At 38.5% G+C, this 19,048-nt stretch overlaps 1 protein-coding gene across 9 annotated transcripts in view; it reads left to right on the forward strand.

The window, feature by feature from the left end:
- Nucleotides 1-19,048, forward strand: part of ACBD6 (acyl-CoA binding domain containing 6) — a 214,935-nt gene that overhangs the window by 178,082 nt on the left and 17,805 nt on the right. For 2 of the 9 annotated variants that reach the window (XM_006942765.5, XR_006591998.1), the window contains one exon: nucleotides 9,932-9,966. The exons of 6 other annotated variants lie outside the window; for them this stretch is intronic. In XM_006942765.5, the coding sequence (XP_006942827.1) occupies nucleotides 9,932-9,966 (35 nt within the window). Of the gene's footprint in view, nucleotides 1-9,931; nucleotides 9,967-11,506; nucleotides 13,806-19,048 lie in introns of those variants that run through there. One more of the 9 variants, XM_019821776.3, reaches the window with a different exon arrangement.

The raw sequence follows: 19,048 nt of genomic DNA on the forward strand, positions 1-19,048 counted from the left end.
CACACAGAAATATTAGCCACAAAAAAAGAATGAGATCCTGCCCTTTGCAACAACATGGGTGAACCCAGAGGGTATTATGCTAAGTGAAATAAATCAGTCAGAGAAAGACAAATACTAGATTATTTCACTCGTTTAAGAATTTAAGAAACAGGGGCGCCTGGGTGGCTCAGTCGGTTAAGCGGCCGACTTCGGCTCAGGTCATGATCTCATGGTCCGTGAGTTCGAGCCCCGCGTTTGGCTCTGTGCTGACAGCTCAGAGCCTGGATTCTGTTTCAGATTCTGTGTCTCCCTCTCTCTCTGCCCCTCCCGTGTTCATGCTCTGTCTCTCTCTGTCTCAATAATAAATAAGTGTTAAAAAAAATTTAAAAAAAAAAAGAATTTAAGAAACAAAACAAATGAACAAAGGAAAAAAGAGACTCTTAAATACAGAGAACAAACTGGTGGTTGCCAGAGGGGAGGTGGGTGGGGGTGGGTGGTTGAAATGAATGAAGGGGATTAAGATTAAGACTGTACTTAATCTTGGTGAACACTGAGAAATATATAGTATTGTTGAATCATTATATTATATATCTGAAACTAATATAACACTGTATGTTAATTATACTTTAAAATAAAAATAAATTTAAAAGGAAAGTGTCTAGCACTAGCAGAGACACAGTAATTTTTTGTTTAGAAACAGATTAATAACCTCCACAGTTGGAGGTATATTAAAATTCTGTGGGAACATTCATAGTAAATAGAGCATTTCTATACCGTCAACAGAAATGGAGCCTCCTCCAGTCCACCTTTGAAAATTCATTCTTTCATTCTCAGTACTCTCAGTGACAAGTGAGATACTAATCATTGTCACTCTAGGAGCTACAGTCTCTCCTAAAAGATATACTTTCTTGATGTAACTGAAGTAAAGAAGAACAGATTTGAATTTGTAACTAATTTCACCTGCGGATTACCTTAGTCAAGTAATCTTCACTTAACTAACTAATCTATAAAATAGAGGTTAATCTGTAAGATGCAAATAATATGGCTCTTAAAGAGTACTGGGTAAATTCAGTGAGATAAAAGATATTTTGTAAATAAAGCACTTACTAAAAGGATTCCTACTTTTATTCTATTTGGCTGTGTATATGGTTGAATAAAACACAGCCATCAATATTTAAACTAGATTAAGGATCAACCCCCTTCATACTTTGGGGGACAGAATACATTAGGCTCTTTTGCCGCTTTTGGCCATCCTGGACCACCATTCAATAATAAATGGCTCAGATGCCCCTGGACATTTCTGTCCACTGCTTATTAGCATTTGCTTGGATGTCAGGAACCTCACTGAATAGTCTAAGAGTCTAAACTATTGGGCTAGCTGTTAATGCTAACTATATAGATAGAAAATAAATTTTAAAGAACTAAGCCCTGGGCAAGCGCAGGTAAGAGATAGGGACTCCCTTATTCTGCCCAGGATCCCATCATGAAATGGGGTCTTTGATGTGGTGCACTGAGAATATTGAGGCCCTGATCACCCTTGCCCTGACTTGAGAGGTGGTGGTTCCATGCCAGGACAGCAAGGCCATGTATCCCCTCACTGCCACCAGCACCAACTCCTAGAGCCAGGGAGGGAGGGGATCACTCAAGAGAAGCTTGCTGTTATCCACATTCCTAGCTCCAGAGTCTGGCTCAGAGATTTTGCCCGCGGTGGGGGGAGGGGTAGAGAAAGCTATAAAACAGCCCCTAATCTCTTCCCAAAGGAACTGACTTCATTTACAACAGAGCCTGGAGAAGTTCAAGGCTAAGGGTCCTCTCAAGAATAGTAGAGAGAATGGGAGAATGAATGCTACAGCTGGGAGGAGCCTTCATGAGTCAGAACAAATATCAAACACTGACCTTTAAAGAAGCCATGATTTGATTGGGCTGGTTTGTAGGACAATTTGTCCTGGTTGAGTGTTTTTCTTTGAGCACTCTGAATATGTTATCCCACTGTGTTCTGACCTTGAATATCTATATAATACAGAAGGAATCTGTATCTATAATCTATATCTAGCAGAGCTGTCTTTCAAAAATTAAGATGGAGTAAAACCTTTCCCAGATAAACAAAAACTGAATTTGTTGCTAGCAGACCCACCTGACAAGAAATACTAAAGCAGAATATTCAGACTGAAAGCAAATGACCCAAAAGATAATTCAGATCCACATGAAAAAAACAGAGAGCACTCATAAATATATATGTAATTGTAAAAGACCATATAAATGCATATTTTTTCTCCTTTCTTTCCTTAACTGATTTTAACAAGTGATGTCTAAATAATATGTATATAATGTATTATTGAGCCCACAGCCTATAGAAGTATAATATATTTGCCAGTAACAGCACAAGGGAGATGGATGAGAACAAAGTTATAATGGGCTAAGGAAATGACTACAGATGTTAAAGTAACTATAATAATGTATTGTTGGATTTGTAACGTTAATTTATAAAACAGGTAAAACATTACTACCACCAAAAGAGGGAAAATGGAATAGAAGTATATGGGAGTAATGTTTCTACATATCACTGGAATTAAGCCAAGTATAAAGCCAAAGCTGAACTTAAAATGTATGTGGTAAACCCTAGAGCAACCATTAAAGAAAAAACTCAAAATAGACAATTCAAAAATAATAGTTGGAGATTCCAGCACCCTACTTTCAGTAATGGGTAGAACAACTAGACAAAAGGTAAACAAAGAAATGGAAGACTTGAACAACACTACGAACCAACTAGATCCAAAAGACATCTAAACACTCCATCCAACAACAACAGAATATATATTCTTGTCAAGTGCACCTAGAGTGTTCTTCAGGATAGACAATATGCAGGCCATGAAACAACCTCAGTAAATTTAGAGGAATAGAAATAATGGAATGTATGTTCTTAATGGAACAATGGAATGAAATTAGATATCAAGACTTGAAAACTCACAAGTATAAAGAAACTAAACAACAGATTCCTAAATAACCAGTGGGTCAAGGAGGAGGAAGTCAAAAGAGAAATCAGAAAATACTTTGAGATGAATGGAAATAAAGATAGCACATGCCAAAATGGATGGAGTGCAGCTAACGCAGTGCTCACGGAGAAATTTATAGCTGTAAATGCCTATGTTAAGAAAGAAGAAAAATCTCAAATTAGTAACCTGATCTTCCACCTTAAGATACTAGAGAAAGAATAGCAAACAAAGCCTAAAGAAAACAGAAAGAATAATGGAGATTAAAGTAGAAATAAATGAAATAGAGAATAAGAAACAAAACAGATGAACATATGGGAGAAAAAAAAAAGAAAAAAGAGAGGGAGGGAAGCAAACCATAAGAGACTCTTAACAATAGAGAACAAACTGAGGGTTACTGGAGGGGAGGTGGGTGGGGGTGGGCTAAATGGGTGATGGGCATTAAGGAGGGCACTTGTTATGATGAGCACTGGGTATTATATGTTAAGTGATGAATCACTGAATTCTATTCCTGAAAGCAATGTTATAATATATGTTAACTAACTAGTATTCAAATAAAAATTTGAAAAAAAAGAAAAAGAAAAAAAGAACTATCTTCCCCATAAAAAGAAAAAGAAAAGAAAGAAAGTCAACAAACTAAAAATTAGTTCTTTGAAGCAAAAGAACCAGCTGGTCAACCCACAGAATCATTGAAAATAATGCATTGCCATATTTAAGCCACCAGACATTTTGAGTGGTTTGTTATACAACAGCAAATAACCAAACAACTCACCCCACACACATAAATCAATTTTAGGTGAATTGAATACATATATAGAGAAAAGCAAAATTATAAACTTTTAGATGAATAGAGTAAGGAATGGTTTCTTAACACTCGAAAGTACAAATCATAATTTAAACTATGATAGTACATTAAAATTTTAAACTTCTGTTAAACAAAAGATAGTATGAGCAAAGTAAAAATGCAAGGCAAAGACTGGGAGAGTATCTTTAAAATGCAGATAACCTGCATAAGATAATTATTCAGAATATATAAAGAACATCTACTCAGCTAATAAGAAGGACAATCAAATGGAAAAATAGAACCTGAAAAATGGGTAGTGCACAAATAGGAAGAGCCAGATATTAAATAAACAGCAAAAGATACTCAAACCCCCCTCATAACTGTCAAGAACTAGGAGTAATCTGAGATTATACTCTGCTTGCAAATTAACAAGTTAGCCCGACAGTTTCATGGATTCTGGCAAAAGACACCAGACTATTATTCACAGCACAGCCAGCAGCATGAGCTTTACGTTTGTGTCATTGCCTTTTGAGTCCCATAGGAGCAATGCAGAGAAGCCCAGACAGATACTACACACATAGTGTATCGTCTCTTAAATCTTAACCTTAAGGAACTCTAGTCTGTCAAAGTGAGCTGCAAGCAAGTCTGCCCAGCTGTGGCTCCAGAGAACGAGTTCTCTTCATTACACTGGACAGTAAGCAAACCTACCCTCTACTCTGGAAGGAAACACCACCTCTGTTGTCCTAGGCTGTTCACTCTGCAGACATCCTCGATAAGATAGTCTGGAACAAAAGCTGTCATTACCATTGCTCTCAAGAGGTGCCATACCATGAAGAGCCCTTTGAAGAACTGTAATCAGAGAGTACAGATTATAACATGTAGATATGTTTTCACACTGGTGAGATTGGCACCAGGCAGACACCTACAAGTATTAGTAGTGGGATGTGGAACAACAAGAACGTGCATACTTGCTGAGTGTCACCTGTCACAACCACTGGAGATCAGTTTGGTGAGATCTAGTGAAACTGAGGGTCCGCATCCCCTACAGCCCAACAGTTCCACTTCTGTTTATATACCCTAGCAATACTCCTGAACGTGTTTGTAGTGAGACGTGATTAAGAGCATTTATTGCAGCATTATTTGTAATAGCCAAAAATTTGTTTTATTAGCCTTTATATTCCTCTGTATGCCATACTTAAAATATGTGTTAATTGAAATTACATATATACACATATATACATATATACATATATACACATATATACAGACATATATACTTTACGTTACCAAATGCCTTTGAAAGGGGTACCATTAAAAACATACTTACACACTTTCACATTTTGTAAATGAGGAAACCAAAGCTGCAAGAAGTTAATAAACTTACCTAAGGGAGCTAGAAATTTAAACCCACATCTGTAGATTTCCTAGGAGAGGAGAGAAAAACAAATCCCTTCTGTGCCTCTTCCCACAGCACTCTTCACTCATTCCTCCGACACATTGATAATTCTGTCGCTTACATCCTCTAACATCACCAAGAGCTGGCTATTCTAAACCCTAATTTTCCACCCAGAAGAAAACTTTTCTTAGCTGCATCCACAGCTGTGATCGCAATCTGGGACAACCAGGCATAGGTCAAACAGCCACAGGTCATCAGAAAGGGGAAAGAAAAAACTTCTCAGTGATTGTGAGGCTTTCAGGGCAAAATCCAGGCTACCCCTTTTTCCTGATGCCTGACTTCAAACAGCAAACTTCTTTTACGCCAGAATATTTGCCATTAGGTCCGGAGTTCACTGCTCTGCTTAGAGAGACAGCCCCTGCCAGGGCATCCACATGCTCTGCGAAATCGGTTCTTTCATTCTCACGTTTCTTCTCTCATCCACTCATTTGGTTATGTTTAGTGCCTTCTCTATGGCATGTGTTGTGCTTTCCTTTTATTTCTCCATCCAGAAACTGTAGAAACAGTTAAGGCAGACTGAATGTACCCTTGAGAATGTAGATGAGTCACTCTGTCACCCCTAGTTAACCATTAGAGGTAAATGCCTCTGTGGATGTGGGAATGTGTCCAATTAAGTTTGATATGTGCAAAATGCATTTCTACATAGCAACAGGATTGGAATTTTCCAAAGGTCTTTGGACCTTTGCTATATTTTATTTATGTACTAATATGGAAAAATCTCTAAGATACATTGTTAAGTGGAAGGATTAAGATGCAGAATAGTGTATATCATGTGCTACCATGAATATATCTGTACATATTTGCTAATAACTGCATAAGATATCGCTGGAAGGATACACAGAGAGTCAGTGTTGGTTGCCTAAGGGAAGAGGAACTGTGAGGCTAGAGTACTAGCATAGGATAAAAAGGTCTTCCTATAAGCCCTTTAATAATTTCTCTATTTGGAGATAGATAGATAGATAGATAGATAGATAGATAGATAGATAGATAGATATTACCTGTTTGAAAATTACATTTAAATTATTTTATTTATGTATTTTATATTTATTTTTTAAATATTTGAGAGAGCATGAGCAGGGGAGGGGTAGAGAGAGAGAAAGAGAATCTCAAAGCAGACTCGGTGCTGACAGCATGAAGTCTGATGCTGTGCTCAAACTCACAAATGGTGAGACCATGACCTGAGCCGAAATCAAGAGTTGGCTGCTTGGGGTGCCTGGGTGGCTCAGTTGGTTAAGTGTCTGCCTTCAGCTCAAGTGATGGTCTCACGGTTTGTGAGTTCAAGCCCCATGTCGGGCTCTGTGCTGACAGCTCAGAGCCTGGAGCCTGCTTTGGATTCTGTGTCTCCATATCTCTCTGCCCCTCCCCGGCTCGCTCTCTCTCTCTCTCTCTCTCTTTCTCTCTCTCTCACAAAAATAAACAAACATATAAACATTTGGGGCACCTGGTTTAGTGTCTGACTTTGGCTAAGGTCATGATCTCATGGTTCATGAGTTCAAACCCCATATCGGGCTCTGTGCTGACAGCTCAGAGCCTAGAGCTTGCTTCAGATTCTGTGTCTCCTTCTCTCTCTGCCCTTCCCCAACTCATGCTCGCTCTCTCTCTCTCTCTCTCTCTCTCTCTCTCTCTCTCTCTCTGTGTCTCAAAAATAAAAATAAAAACATTACAAAAAATTTTGAAAATAAATAAACATTTTAAAAATTCCAAAAAAAAAAAAAGAGTTGGATGCTTAACCAACTGAGCCACGCAGACACCTCTAAATTTAAATTATTTTAAATCACAATATCATAGGCTCTATTAGTACTGTGAATATGACTTACCTTTTTAATTATATTTCATTCGTTCATATTTTTGAGTACTTACTAGTTGCTAGATAAAATATACCAAACATCCTTTTAGAGGTTAAAGGATGTCCCCAGACTTTAGGTGTCTTCAACTCTCACCCAATATACAAGGATGTGGTAACCATAGTGGTAAGTGTGTGAGCTAACACTATCTAATTTGGGAAAACTGCAGGTTTGGGTTTCAATGCCACCAAACCCTGGAAATGATACATCTTGAATGAGAAATAATGAGGAGTTAGAACTGAAACCTGCACACAAGCCAGGACAGTCAAAGGGCTATACCCTCAGTTAAAAAATAATAATAGTAATAATTACATTAGAAAAAGTCGCCCTACCTGTAAGAAAGGAAGACAAAGCAGCTTATTTGCCAGATACCAAAATCTGGGTGGGGGGAAAAAAAAAGTCCCCATCTCATGCGAGTTTGGGTTTAATTTATACTCTGATTATTTCAGAAATCCTCAAGTCAATAAATTAACATAATAAGTGTCTAGACAGGTTACCCATGAGGGATCTGGCAAAAGCAAATGCTAAACTTCTCTTGAGGGACACATCCTCAACCAGGATGGCACAAAATTCCTATACAAAGAAGCCCTGCTGAAAATGAGCTTACAGTCCAAAATTACAAAATATACTTAAGTGATTGTCAGCAGACATAATAAACCTCACGATTAGACTTTGAAGAACTTGAATAAAACTACTAGATAGAAATTATCAGAATAAGTTTATATAAAATCAATGGATGAAAAACCTAAGAAGAATAAGACATTCAAAAAAAGAACAGAGAGATTCACAAGAGAACCAAATGAACTTCAATAAATAAAAAAATACAGAAATTTTATAGTGGATAGTTTATCAAGTGCAGAATTGGCACAGGTTTAAAAAAATGGTGAACTGAGAAGTGCCTGGGTGGCTCAGTTGGTTAAGTGTTTGACTCTCACGGTTTGAGTCCTGCGTCTGGCTCCACACTGTAAGTGCAGAGCCTGCTTTGGAATTCTCTCCCCCTGCCGCCACCCGCCGCCCCTCCCCTGCTTGTGCGCTCTGTCTCACTCTCACTCTCTCTCTCTCTCTCTCAAAATAAATAGACCTTTTAGAAAATGGTGAACTGAGGGGCGCCTGTGTGGCTCAGTTGGTTGAGCATCTGACTTCGGCTCAGGTCATGATCTCATGGCTCGTGAGTTCGAGCCCCGCATCAGGCTCTGTGCTGACAGCTCAGAGCCTGGAGCCTGCTTCAGATTCTGTGTCTCCCTCTCCCTCTGCCCTTCCCCTGCTCACACTCTGTCTCTGTCTCTCTCAAAAATAAATAAACATTAAAAAAAATTTTTTTAAAGAAAATGGTGAACTGAAAGATAGTTCTAAATGGCAACACAGAAGATAAATGAAAATGTGGAAGAGACATTGAGTGTAAAATAATAAAGTCTAGCATTTTTAAGTAAGAGTTCCAGAAGGAGAAAGTAGGTAAGAATCGATACTTGAAGATACATTTACTGATAATTCCAATAATTGATAAAACACTCTAATCTTCAGATTCGGGAATTATGAGACCTGATCAGGTAAGGTAGTCATCCAATGGAATACTATACAGCAATAAAAAAGAACTATAACCACATGCAACACCTTGGATGAATCTCACAAACATACTGTTAAGTTCAAATTGCCAGATACAAAAGAGTACATACTGTATGCATCCATTTGTATAAAGGTCAAAAACAGGAAAAATTCATCTCCAGCAGTAGTAAACAGGATAATGGTTACCTTGAAGAAATGGGTAGGTATTTAGAAGGGGTTAACAGGGCAGCAGTGTTCCTGAGATTCAAATAATGATCTGATTCTTGATTTATGTGCTAGTTACATGGATGATATCATCTTAAGAAAATTTGTATAGATGATTTTGGTGTTCTTCTCTATTTAACTTATATATACTCTAACAAAATATTCACACACAAAAAGCCTCCAAACCCAAACAGACATAAGGTGGTGGTGGTACTGTTTTCATATATGTAATCTCTTAACCTTTCCAACAAATGTTGGAGGTAAGCCTTGTTTTCATACATTTGCAAATGGACAAACTGAAGTCTAGAGGGGTCAAGTGACCTTGACAGGGTAATTCAAGTGTAGTAGCAGAGCCAAGACACTTGTCCAGGTCTTCTGACTCCAGTTCCAATCATGTTTTCATAATTTCATAAAAAATTACATCCTGGTATCCTTTTAAAGCAGACATTATTTTCTGAAAGATAGTCTTTTACAGAAATAAAATAAATGAAAATTCTTTATCATTGGTCACCTAAGACAGTGCATCAAGGCTATTTTTCAGAGCTGTACTTTATCAATATCTGTGTCCATCCATGTGCTTTTATATTCTTCTTTCTGTTCACTGAGAGTTTAGACATTAATAAAAATTATCTCTGATTTAGGAATCCTGCCGAAAATTGATCTAGTAAAACAACCTCCATTTCTCTCTCTCTCAGGTTATATTATTCATTTCATAAAAAACAAAACAAATACCATGTATATTATAATCAAGATAATTAAGCACTAAGATAATGTCATTAGTTAAGAGGTTTTGGCGTTACAAATATATAAAACTAAAATATTCTGACAACTCAGGAATATTTCATGAAATTAATATTTTAAGTTTAATTAATAATCACTTATAGGAGTGATTCATCTTTAATTAAGATTTTTTACCAGGTCACTAGACTTCTGCCACTTTTTGAGGTCATCAAAACAGAGTTGGACATGTAATAATAATTACTGTTTATTAAACACTGTGTGCTAGGGAATCTGCTGGACATATTTTATCCATTTAGTCAGTAGTATTTAACCTTTTTTATTTAATAGGTACTCCATAGCTATTTTTTGATTTGATTTGATTTGATTTTAGGATCCTTAACCTGTTTGGGGAACTTTCATAAAACTGTAAGTACAGTTAAATCAGTAAGTGCAGACAATGTTAGGGATGTCTTGGGGGCTTAGCTATTATTTTTTATGAATTACAGTTTGGCTTGACAGCTGTCCTTGTGTTGACAGCTCTTCTGATTATAGCAGTTGTCAAACTCCATCCTTAAGCAGGTTGTAAATCCTGCCTTCTTCCGATTAAAACTGGGTCAGAGCCAATGGCAGGTTAACTAGAGGCCAGTATTCTACTACTGTATGTCCTCACTAGTTCATTTTAAATGGGTTTTGCAAAACACCATTCTAAAACCCATATTTGCCTCTGTTTAACTTTGGTGTTTTTTAATCTTCACATACCGGTCCTCCTGTTGTTTTGTGATTAAACATGGTTCTTGCTGAAGAGTATATTAGTGTAAGTGTGGTCTTCCTTGTAAATGGCCTGTTAGCCTTCCCCTCCTCTCCCTCCACTGGGAATACTAACATCATTGCGTCTGTGTCTCCCAGGGGAAATCAAGGCTTTTCCTTGCACGTGCAGTCATGTGATTTCAGAGTGGGCAGGCTTTGTATCCTCATGAGCCCTCGGTCTTCCACGTAAAGCACCATCTGTTCTGTTCCTTCCACACTGTTACAGGGCAGTGGGAGGAGGCATTAGAGTGAAAATAAATAAAATAAAAAAGGAAAGAAATTCATCATCAAAACCCTGAGGATTAATGGAGTCAGAAGGCTCACTGCTCTGAATGAAAATTCATCTTCACCTGTGCCAGTGTCAGGGCTGCCTCTATGGCACTTGACAAATAGAGGTTCCCAGGGTACCATAAATTCAGCAACCGTTCTAATCCCTGTAGACTTGCTCAAGCTTTTCCGAGACAGGCTTATGACTGTTTTTGTATTTCCCAGCACATTGTGGGCACCAATATATCCCCTCATTAATTTGGTAAAATGTTAGCACCCTTCCCCTCTCTCATCTTCTTTGCCTTTGTCCATTTTGAGGGGATGGGAAGCTCACACATTTCTGAAAGATGACTCTGCTTTGTGAATTGTTCTTTACTTGAAGATGCCAAAGGCGGAGAATCAATTAACTAATGAATTTTGAGCAAATACCAAGTTCCCAGCACTGTGCTAGATGGAGAAGAGAATATAACAAAGCACGTAATCAAGTAGCTCACCAACTAAGTGGGGGTACAAACCGTATTTTTTTACACTATTGTTGGGCACCTATATTTGCCAGTTGGCTCTCTGCGAAACAAAGGTAATTGATGATTACCAAATCAACGGTGCATCTCCAAGAAGTGTGTGTCTTCCTCCTGCAAGGATAAGGCTCACCTGTATGGTTTCCTCTTGTCTTTTAAACCAGTCTTCCTCTTCCCTTCCCTTTCTTCTATTACAACTTCCTGATTGCTTGATTCCTTGTGCTCATATCAGTCTGTCTTTGCATAAATCCCAGGCATTTGTTAATAATTAACTCATTTTCCTTATGGACACCATATCCCTCACTCTGAAAGACTATTCTGCAACCCTGAAATTCCTAATTTACTCTTTTTTCTTTCCTTTTTTTTTTAAGTAGGCTCTACACCCAGTGTGGAACTTGAACTCATGACCCCCAAGATCAAGAGTCGCGTGCTCTACCTACTGAGCCAGCCAGGTTCCTCCTGAACTTCCTGATTTAAACCTCACTTTACAGTTAGACTTGAGCTAAAATTTCGCTCACATTTGTTAGGTTAGGGGATTATTATGTAGCCTGCTTAGCCTTTTCTCAGCTGGTTGGCTGTGGTCCTTTAGATGTGGAACTTAAAAATTTAAGCTCTATTCCTGGGTTAGTACTCATATGTTATATTCTATCTCACTGTTGGGAAAGTCGATTCATTATATGCCATGTATGAAATTAACGCTCCTTTGTCTGAGATGGCCAGCTTAGTGTCTTCAGCCATAGTACACATCTACTTAGCCTTGATCTTCATGCTTAGGAGCCTTAAGTATTGGGTTAGATTTGTGCCAAGTGTAATCTGACAGATCGTAGTAGTTATTATCCTGTATTACAGATTTATACACTAGGAAATTTATTCCTCTGATCCTGCTTTAAAAGTTCCAATTTTAAAACCTAACTGTTTCTTACAATAAGTTGAGACTGATAGCTGTGGCAAAAAGGTTAAATGATTATTTCTCAAAATATAAATGTCATGTAGCTAGTTCTACACCGGATAAATATCTCTTCTCACAACTACTTGATACTAGGCAGTGTGTCTTTAACTTTGTTATATGTTATAAGAGACTGCCTTCCATTGGAATCCAATCTGGTGTACAGTGATTCATGGTAAAACCATTCGGAAATGTAAAACTAAAATCTTCATTATATTATTTGAGGGACATCACTTTAAATTCTTGAAGGGATATTGTATTCCTACATACTTTCTGTTGAATCCTGGGCTTGGTAGGATATTCTGTCTCCGCCTTCCTCCCTGTCTGTGGCATACCATAACAAAATACAATCTCAGCCCATTAATACCTGTCCCAGGACTGGACTAGGCAGTTCTTGCCTTTTTCTCCCTTTTCTCCTACTCTCTATGTATTATTCATTCATCCATCAAATGTTAATTTAACATTTATAATCCTGGTAGCTTTCTAAGAAATCCCACACCACTGAAGACAGAGATAGGGTTCTCAAATGGTCTGATTTTAGCTCAGAGTAAATTCTCCTCTCCATCTCTATTCACTTAGCACCACCTCTGAGCCTGTGTTATTATGTAGAGATTGGTGCCCGAGTGAAGCTGTCCCAAGGATATAACTCATCACAACCTGGTTTTGGCTGTTGGCTCTATACCATTGAACAGCACATAGCAGGGGGGCCAGAGCTGGAAACACCCACCAGCAGAGGAAAGAGTCAAGGAGCCAGAGAAACTATCTGAGTAACAATAAAGAGCAAAAGAAGAAATATCACTACTAAATCATTTAAAACTAAACTCCTATAGAGTTCTACTTCCACTTAAGATATAGAAAACTATAAGAGAACAATGCTCCCATCCTAACAAGAAGAAAAGGATAGATAATCTACAAGATTGTTAATTTCTTGAGCCCATCAGATAGCAGAGGTTGCATGGCAGCAAAGTAAACTGGATTCCAAAGGATGACAGTCCCCCACAAGACACACAAACTGTTTCGCCTTCAGTGGAGCACCTAAGGAGGAAGCAGCCACCATAAACGCTGGTAAGAAAACAGCTAAAATCGACAGATTCTTAAAGTGAGTTAGTCTGACATTCTAGAGTAACAGGGAGCCTCAGACCCAAGAGGAATCCTCATTCACATGCTCTTTGCCATAAACTGGGAGAACCATAAGAGGAACTGAGAACAGAGAGAGCCCTTCCCAGTGACACACAGGCATGAAACCCTGCCATTTCCCTGGATTCTTATTTCATACAAAGCAAAATGCTTAAGACCCTCAGGAAGAGCAGAAAACTTTTCTATCCTCTTCTCTTGTCCCCAGGCTCAGGCAGATATCCACTGCTTTTGAAGGAGGAGTAAAAGCAAAATCTGTCTGCCACTCGGGAAGGACAGGGAACCCTACACTGACACCAAGCAGACATTTCTCGCCCTGCGGGCAGGGCATGAAGCTCTCTCCCTCTCCAGATAGGTTTTCCCTCATACAAGGTAGAGTTTGGTTGACATCTGGGGGGCAGGGATGCAGGAACACTGAGAAATTGCCACCTCTGAGGACCTGCCTAAGACTGAGACCAGCCCAAAAGGACAAAGAGGCCATGAGGCTTGCCCTAATAAGCAATCGCACTCCTATTGATGGAGAAGGAGCAAGAGTGCAGAGAGAAACTCCCTCTGTAGTAGACGTACAGAGACTGCTGAAGGCTGCGGCGGGGCGTTGGGGGGGGGGGGGGGCAAGAATACTGGCACCCGAGGACACTCAAGAAACAAGGTAACTGCAGCCCACGGGTGGAGGAATTTTAAAGTGTGTGATGCATTGAAGTTATCTGTAGCAGCAACAAAACCCAAACCCAGTTCAGCTGCTGGCCAGATTGACTCAACACCCATATTAACTGTATGACAGTAGAAGAGGCATAGCTATTTCTGGATGTAAATAGTGTCCTTCTACATATGTTCTGCAGTCAAAACTGAGACGTAGAGTAGCAAGGAAAAACAACTCATTGTTAAACTATAAATTAGTAATTGACAGAGCAAGTAGATAAAAATTTAGCAAGCATATGAAAGAATTGAACAATACTAACAACCAACTTGACTTAATTAACATCTGTAGATCTCTCTAGAACATCTATAGAACACTCCACGTAATAAACAGAATACATCATTTCAAGTACACTTGGAACACTTATCAAGATAAACCATATTTAGGCCATAAAACAAACTTCAACAAATATTTTAAAGTTTTCCCTGAGACCACCACAGAATTAAATTAGAAGTCATTTACAAACACATATCTGGAAATCTCCCACACACACAATTGTGCAAAACTTGAACACACTTCTAAATAACTCATAGGTCAAAGAAGAAATTCCAAGGGAAATTACAAAATATTTTGAACTGAATGAAAAGAAAAACACTCTATCAGAATTTTAGGATGCAGCTACAGTAGTGCTTAGAGGGGAATTAAGTGCTTTTATTAGAAAAGAAGAAAGCTCTCAATGACCCAAGATTCTACCTTTCAAAAGTTAGAGAAAGAAGAGCAAATTAAGCCCAAGACAAGCATGGGCATAAAATAATAAAGATCAGAGTAGGGGCACCTGGGTGGCTCAGCCGGTTGAGTGTCCAACTGCAGCTCAGGTCGTGATTTCACAGCTCGTGAGTTTGAGCCCCGTGTCGGGCTCTGTGCTGACAGCTCAGAGCCTGGAGCCTGCTTTGGATTCTGTGTCTCCCTCTCTCTCTGCCCCTAAGCCACTCGCATTCTGCCTCTGTCTCTCTCAAAAATAAATAAACATTAATTTTTTTTTAAATCAGAGTAGAAATTGTGGAAATAGAAAACCAAAAATCCATGAAATCATTGAAAATCTTTGAGATGGTTAATAAACTTGGTTGGCCTCTAGCTAGAGCAATAAAAAATAAATAAAGTACTATTTTCAGGAACAAAAAGGAGACGTCACAAGCCATACAGATATTATGAAGCAAATAAAGGGACATTATGAGCAACTTTATAGCAATAAATTAGATAACTTGGAGGAAATGGACACATTTCTTAGACACAAAATCAAAAAAGAAATTAATAACCTAGATAGCCCTATATCTATTTATTAAGGACATTGAATTTGTAGCTAAGAACTTTTCCACAACAAAATTTCCAGGCCCCAGTTGCTTCACTGGTGAATTATACTAAATGTTTAAGGAAGAAGTAAAACTAATTCTACACATCAACTCTTTCAGAAAGTAAGAGAAGGAATACTGTCCAGCTCATTCTATTAGGCTATTACCCTAATACCAAAACCAGAAAAAGACTCTAGAGGAAAAGAAAACTGCAGGCCAATATCTCCCATGAATATAATGTTATATTGTATATACAATATACAAAAAGGATAATAAATCATACTCAAATGCCTTTATCCTAGGAATGCAATGTTGGTTCAGCAATGGAAAATCATTGTATTTCACCATATCAACAGATCAAAACCAAAGCAAAACATATGATTGTTTCCATATATGTAAAAAAAAAAGAAAAAACAGTTGACAAAATTCAACCTCCCTTCATGATTAAAAAAAAAATGCAGCAAAATAAGAACAGAAGGGAATTTTTTCAACCTGAAGTAATTGATAGCTAACATGATTCTTAATGGTGAAAGGCAAAAGGCTTTCCTTCTGATCAGAGCAAGCAAATATGCCCACCCTCCCCTTTGATTCAACATCATACTAGAAGTTCTAGTCAGTGCATTAACCAAAGGAAAGAAGTAAAAAGTAGATGGGTTTGAAAGGAAGAAATAAAACATCCTTTATTCACAGATGCCATGACCACCTACGTAGAAAACCCCAAAGAATCTATTTTTAAAAAAATAGAATTAATAAATCGAGTTCAGGAGGTCGAGAGGCTCCCCTGCCATTACCAAAACGGAGACTTTGTGCTGGGTCCTGTTCTTAGTGCTTGAATGCCCCAACCTGAAGCTGAAGAAGCCGCCCTGGGTACATATGCCATCGGCCATGAGGGTGTATGCTCTGGTGGTGGTGTCTTACTTCCCCATTACCGGAGGAATAATTTATGGTGGTGTCTTACTTCCCCATTACCGGAGGAATAATTTATGATGTTATTGTTGAACCTCCAAATGTTGGTTCTATGACCAGTGAACATGGACGTCAGAGACCAGTAGCTTTCTTGGCCTACAGAGTAAATGGACAATATATTATGGAAGGACTCGCATCCAGCTTCCTGTTTACAATGAATGGGAGGTTTAGGTTTCACAATCGCGGACCAATCGAATGCACCAAACATTCCAAAACTCAGTAGATTTCTTCTTCTATTCATTGGATTTGTCTGTATCCTATTGAGTTTTTTCATGGCTAGAGTATTTGTGAGAATGAAACTGCCGGGCTATCTGATGGGTTTAAAATGCCTTATGAGACGAAATCTGTAGATATTGGATTTGTTCCTGTTAATGAAGTTTTAAAGGCTGTACCAATTCTCTGATGTGAACTACGGAAAAGAATGAAGCAGCAGAAAAGAAGCATCTAGTGAAGACATAGGAAGCATGTTAAAGCTTGAACTAGAATGTCTTCTTGGTATCAAAGAGACAAGCTTATCACAGTATTTTTTCCTGCTGGCCTATGCCAACGTACAAACGATGTTAAGTAGCATTTTCCTCTTAGTTTTTCATTTCTTAAAGAAAATATTCTCCATTTCTACAACTTTAATACTGAATAAAGTGATAATTTTTTACAGCTCCCTTAACATTTTTTGGAGAGGATATTTGTGACTCAAAATTAATGTAAAATCAGGAAGTGAGATACCATAAGCTGGGAACTCTGGACAGATGATCAGCTTTACCTGTGGTGCTTTGCCTTTAAATAGAGTGTGTGCTCTGGAAAACAGTGTGGAAGTTCCTCAAAAAATTAAAAATAGACCTACCCTATGACCCAGTAGTAGCACTGCTAGGAATTTACCCAAGGGATACAGGAGTACTGATGCATAGGGGCAATTGTACCCCAGTGTTTATAGCAGCACTCTCAACAATAGCCAAATTATGGAAAGAGCCTAAATGTCCATCAATTGATGAACGGGTAAAGAAATCGTGGTTTATATACACAATGGAGTACTACGTGGCAATGAGAAAGAATGAAATCTGGCCCTTTGTAGCAACGTGGATGGGACTGGAGAGTGTGATGTTAAGTGAAATAAGTCATACAGAGAAAGACAGATACCATATGTTTTCACTCTTATGTGGATCCTGAGAAACTTAACAGAAACCCATGGGGGAGGGGAAGGAAAAAAAAAAAGAGGTTGGAGTGGGAGAGAGCCAAAGCATAAGAGACTCTTAAAAACTGAGAACAAACTGAGGGTTGATGGGGGGTGGGAGGGAGGGGAGGGGAGGTGATGGGCATTGAAGAGGGCATCTTTTGGGTTGAGCACTGGGTGTTGTATGCAAACCAATTTGACAGTAAATTTTATATATTAAAAAAATAATAGAGTGTGTGACAGTATGTTATTTCAGATGTGTCTGCAAGACCATTTCCAGCACAATAAGGTGTATGAAAGGAGCAGAAATAATTTTTCTAACTAAGACAAACAAATAATAAAAAAAAATAAATTGAGTTCAGCAAGTTTGCAGGATAGAAAATCAGTTTACCAAAAAAAATTCCTATACACTGGTAATGAACAGTTGGAAACTGAAAGTTAAAAACACAAGGTCAGTATACAGATATCAGTTGTTTTCCTTTATACTTGCAATGAACCAACTGGAAGTCAGAATTTTTAAAAATACTATTTATAGTAGCCTCAAAATTAAATTCTTAAGGATAAATCAAAATAAATGGACAGAGATACTGTTGTTCATTGATCAAAAGACTTGATGTTGTTAAGCTCTCCATTCTCCTCAAATTGATTTATATGTACTCCCAATCAAAATTCCAGCAGGACTTTCTGAAAAAGTTTACAAGCTGATTCTAAAAGTTATATGGAAAAGCAAAGGACCCGGATGGAGGACACACCCTTACTTCAGGACTTACTGTAAAGTTACAGACATGAAGACAATGTGGTATTGGTCAAGAGCTAGGTGTATAAATCAGCGAAACTTGGTAGATAACCCAGAAATAGACCCAATTACAAATGCTTGCTTGGGTGATCAATAAAGAGCAGTTGTAGGTTCACAGCAAAATTGAGGGGAAGGTACAGAGATTTTCCATATACCTCTTACCCCATGTATAGTCTGCCTCTAAAGAACCTTGTTCTGAAGAACAAACATGCTCCCTGTGTGTTTCTCCTTTACTCTCACACTACTACCACACTCACTGCTGGCACTGTGTGTGGTGAGTTTTTCCTCACAACAAGCAATTCTCTGTGATACCAGCTGAATGTTCTTCCATTTAATTCAATTCAGACACTATCTACCTTCCCCTCAGTCCCACAAGACTACACCTCTGCCTTCAGATGCCAGTCCCAAGTCCCAAGTTGTCATCTGCACTTCTGACCAACCATCTATAAATTGTGGTTTCATGACCCCTTCTTGGGTTTGATAATTTGCTAGAGTGGCTCCCAGAACTCAAGGAAACACTTAGGTTTACTGGTTTAATATAAAAGGATATGATAAAGGATACAGATGAACATGGAGATGGAAAAGATACACTGGACCAGATATGGGGGAAGGGGAACAGAATTTCCATGCCCTTACCAGTACCACCTGTTACATATTTCCAGGTGTTCAGCAGCCCAGAAGTTCTCTGAACCCCATACTTGGAGGATTTTTATGGAGGCTTCATTACATAGGCATGATTGATCATTAACTCAATCTCCAGCCTCTCTCCCCTTCCCAGAGGATGGAGGTTGGGGCTGAAAATTACGAGCTTTTTTTTTTTTAATAACTTTTTAAATGTTTATTTTTGCCATACGGCGGGGGGGGGGGGGGGGGGAGGAGGTAGGCAGAGACAGAGGGAGACACAGAATCCTAAGCAGGCT

The sequence above is a fragment of the Felis catus genome, chromosome F1 (assembly GCF_018350175.1).
Source record: "Felis catus isolate Fca126 chromosome F1, F.catus_Fca126_mat1.0, whole genome shotgun sequence".
Classification (NCBI taxonomy): domain Eukaryota; kingdom Metazoa; phylum Chordata; class Mammalia; order Carnivora; family Felidae; genus Felis; species Felis catus.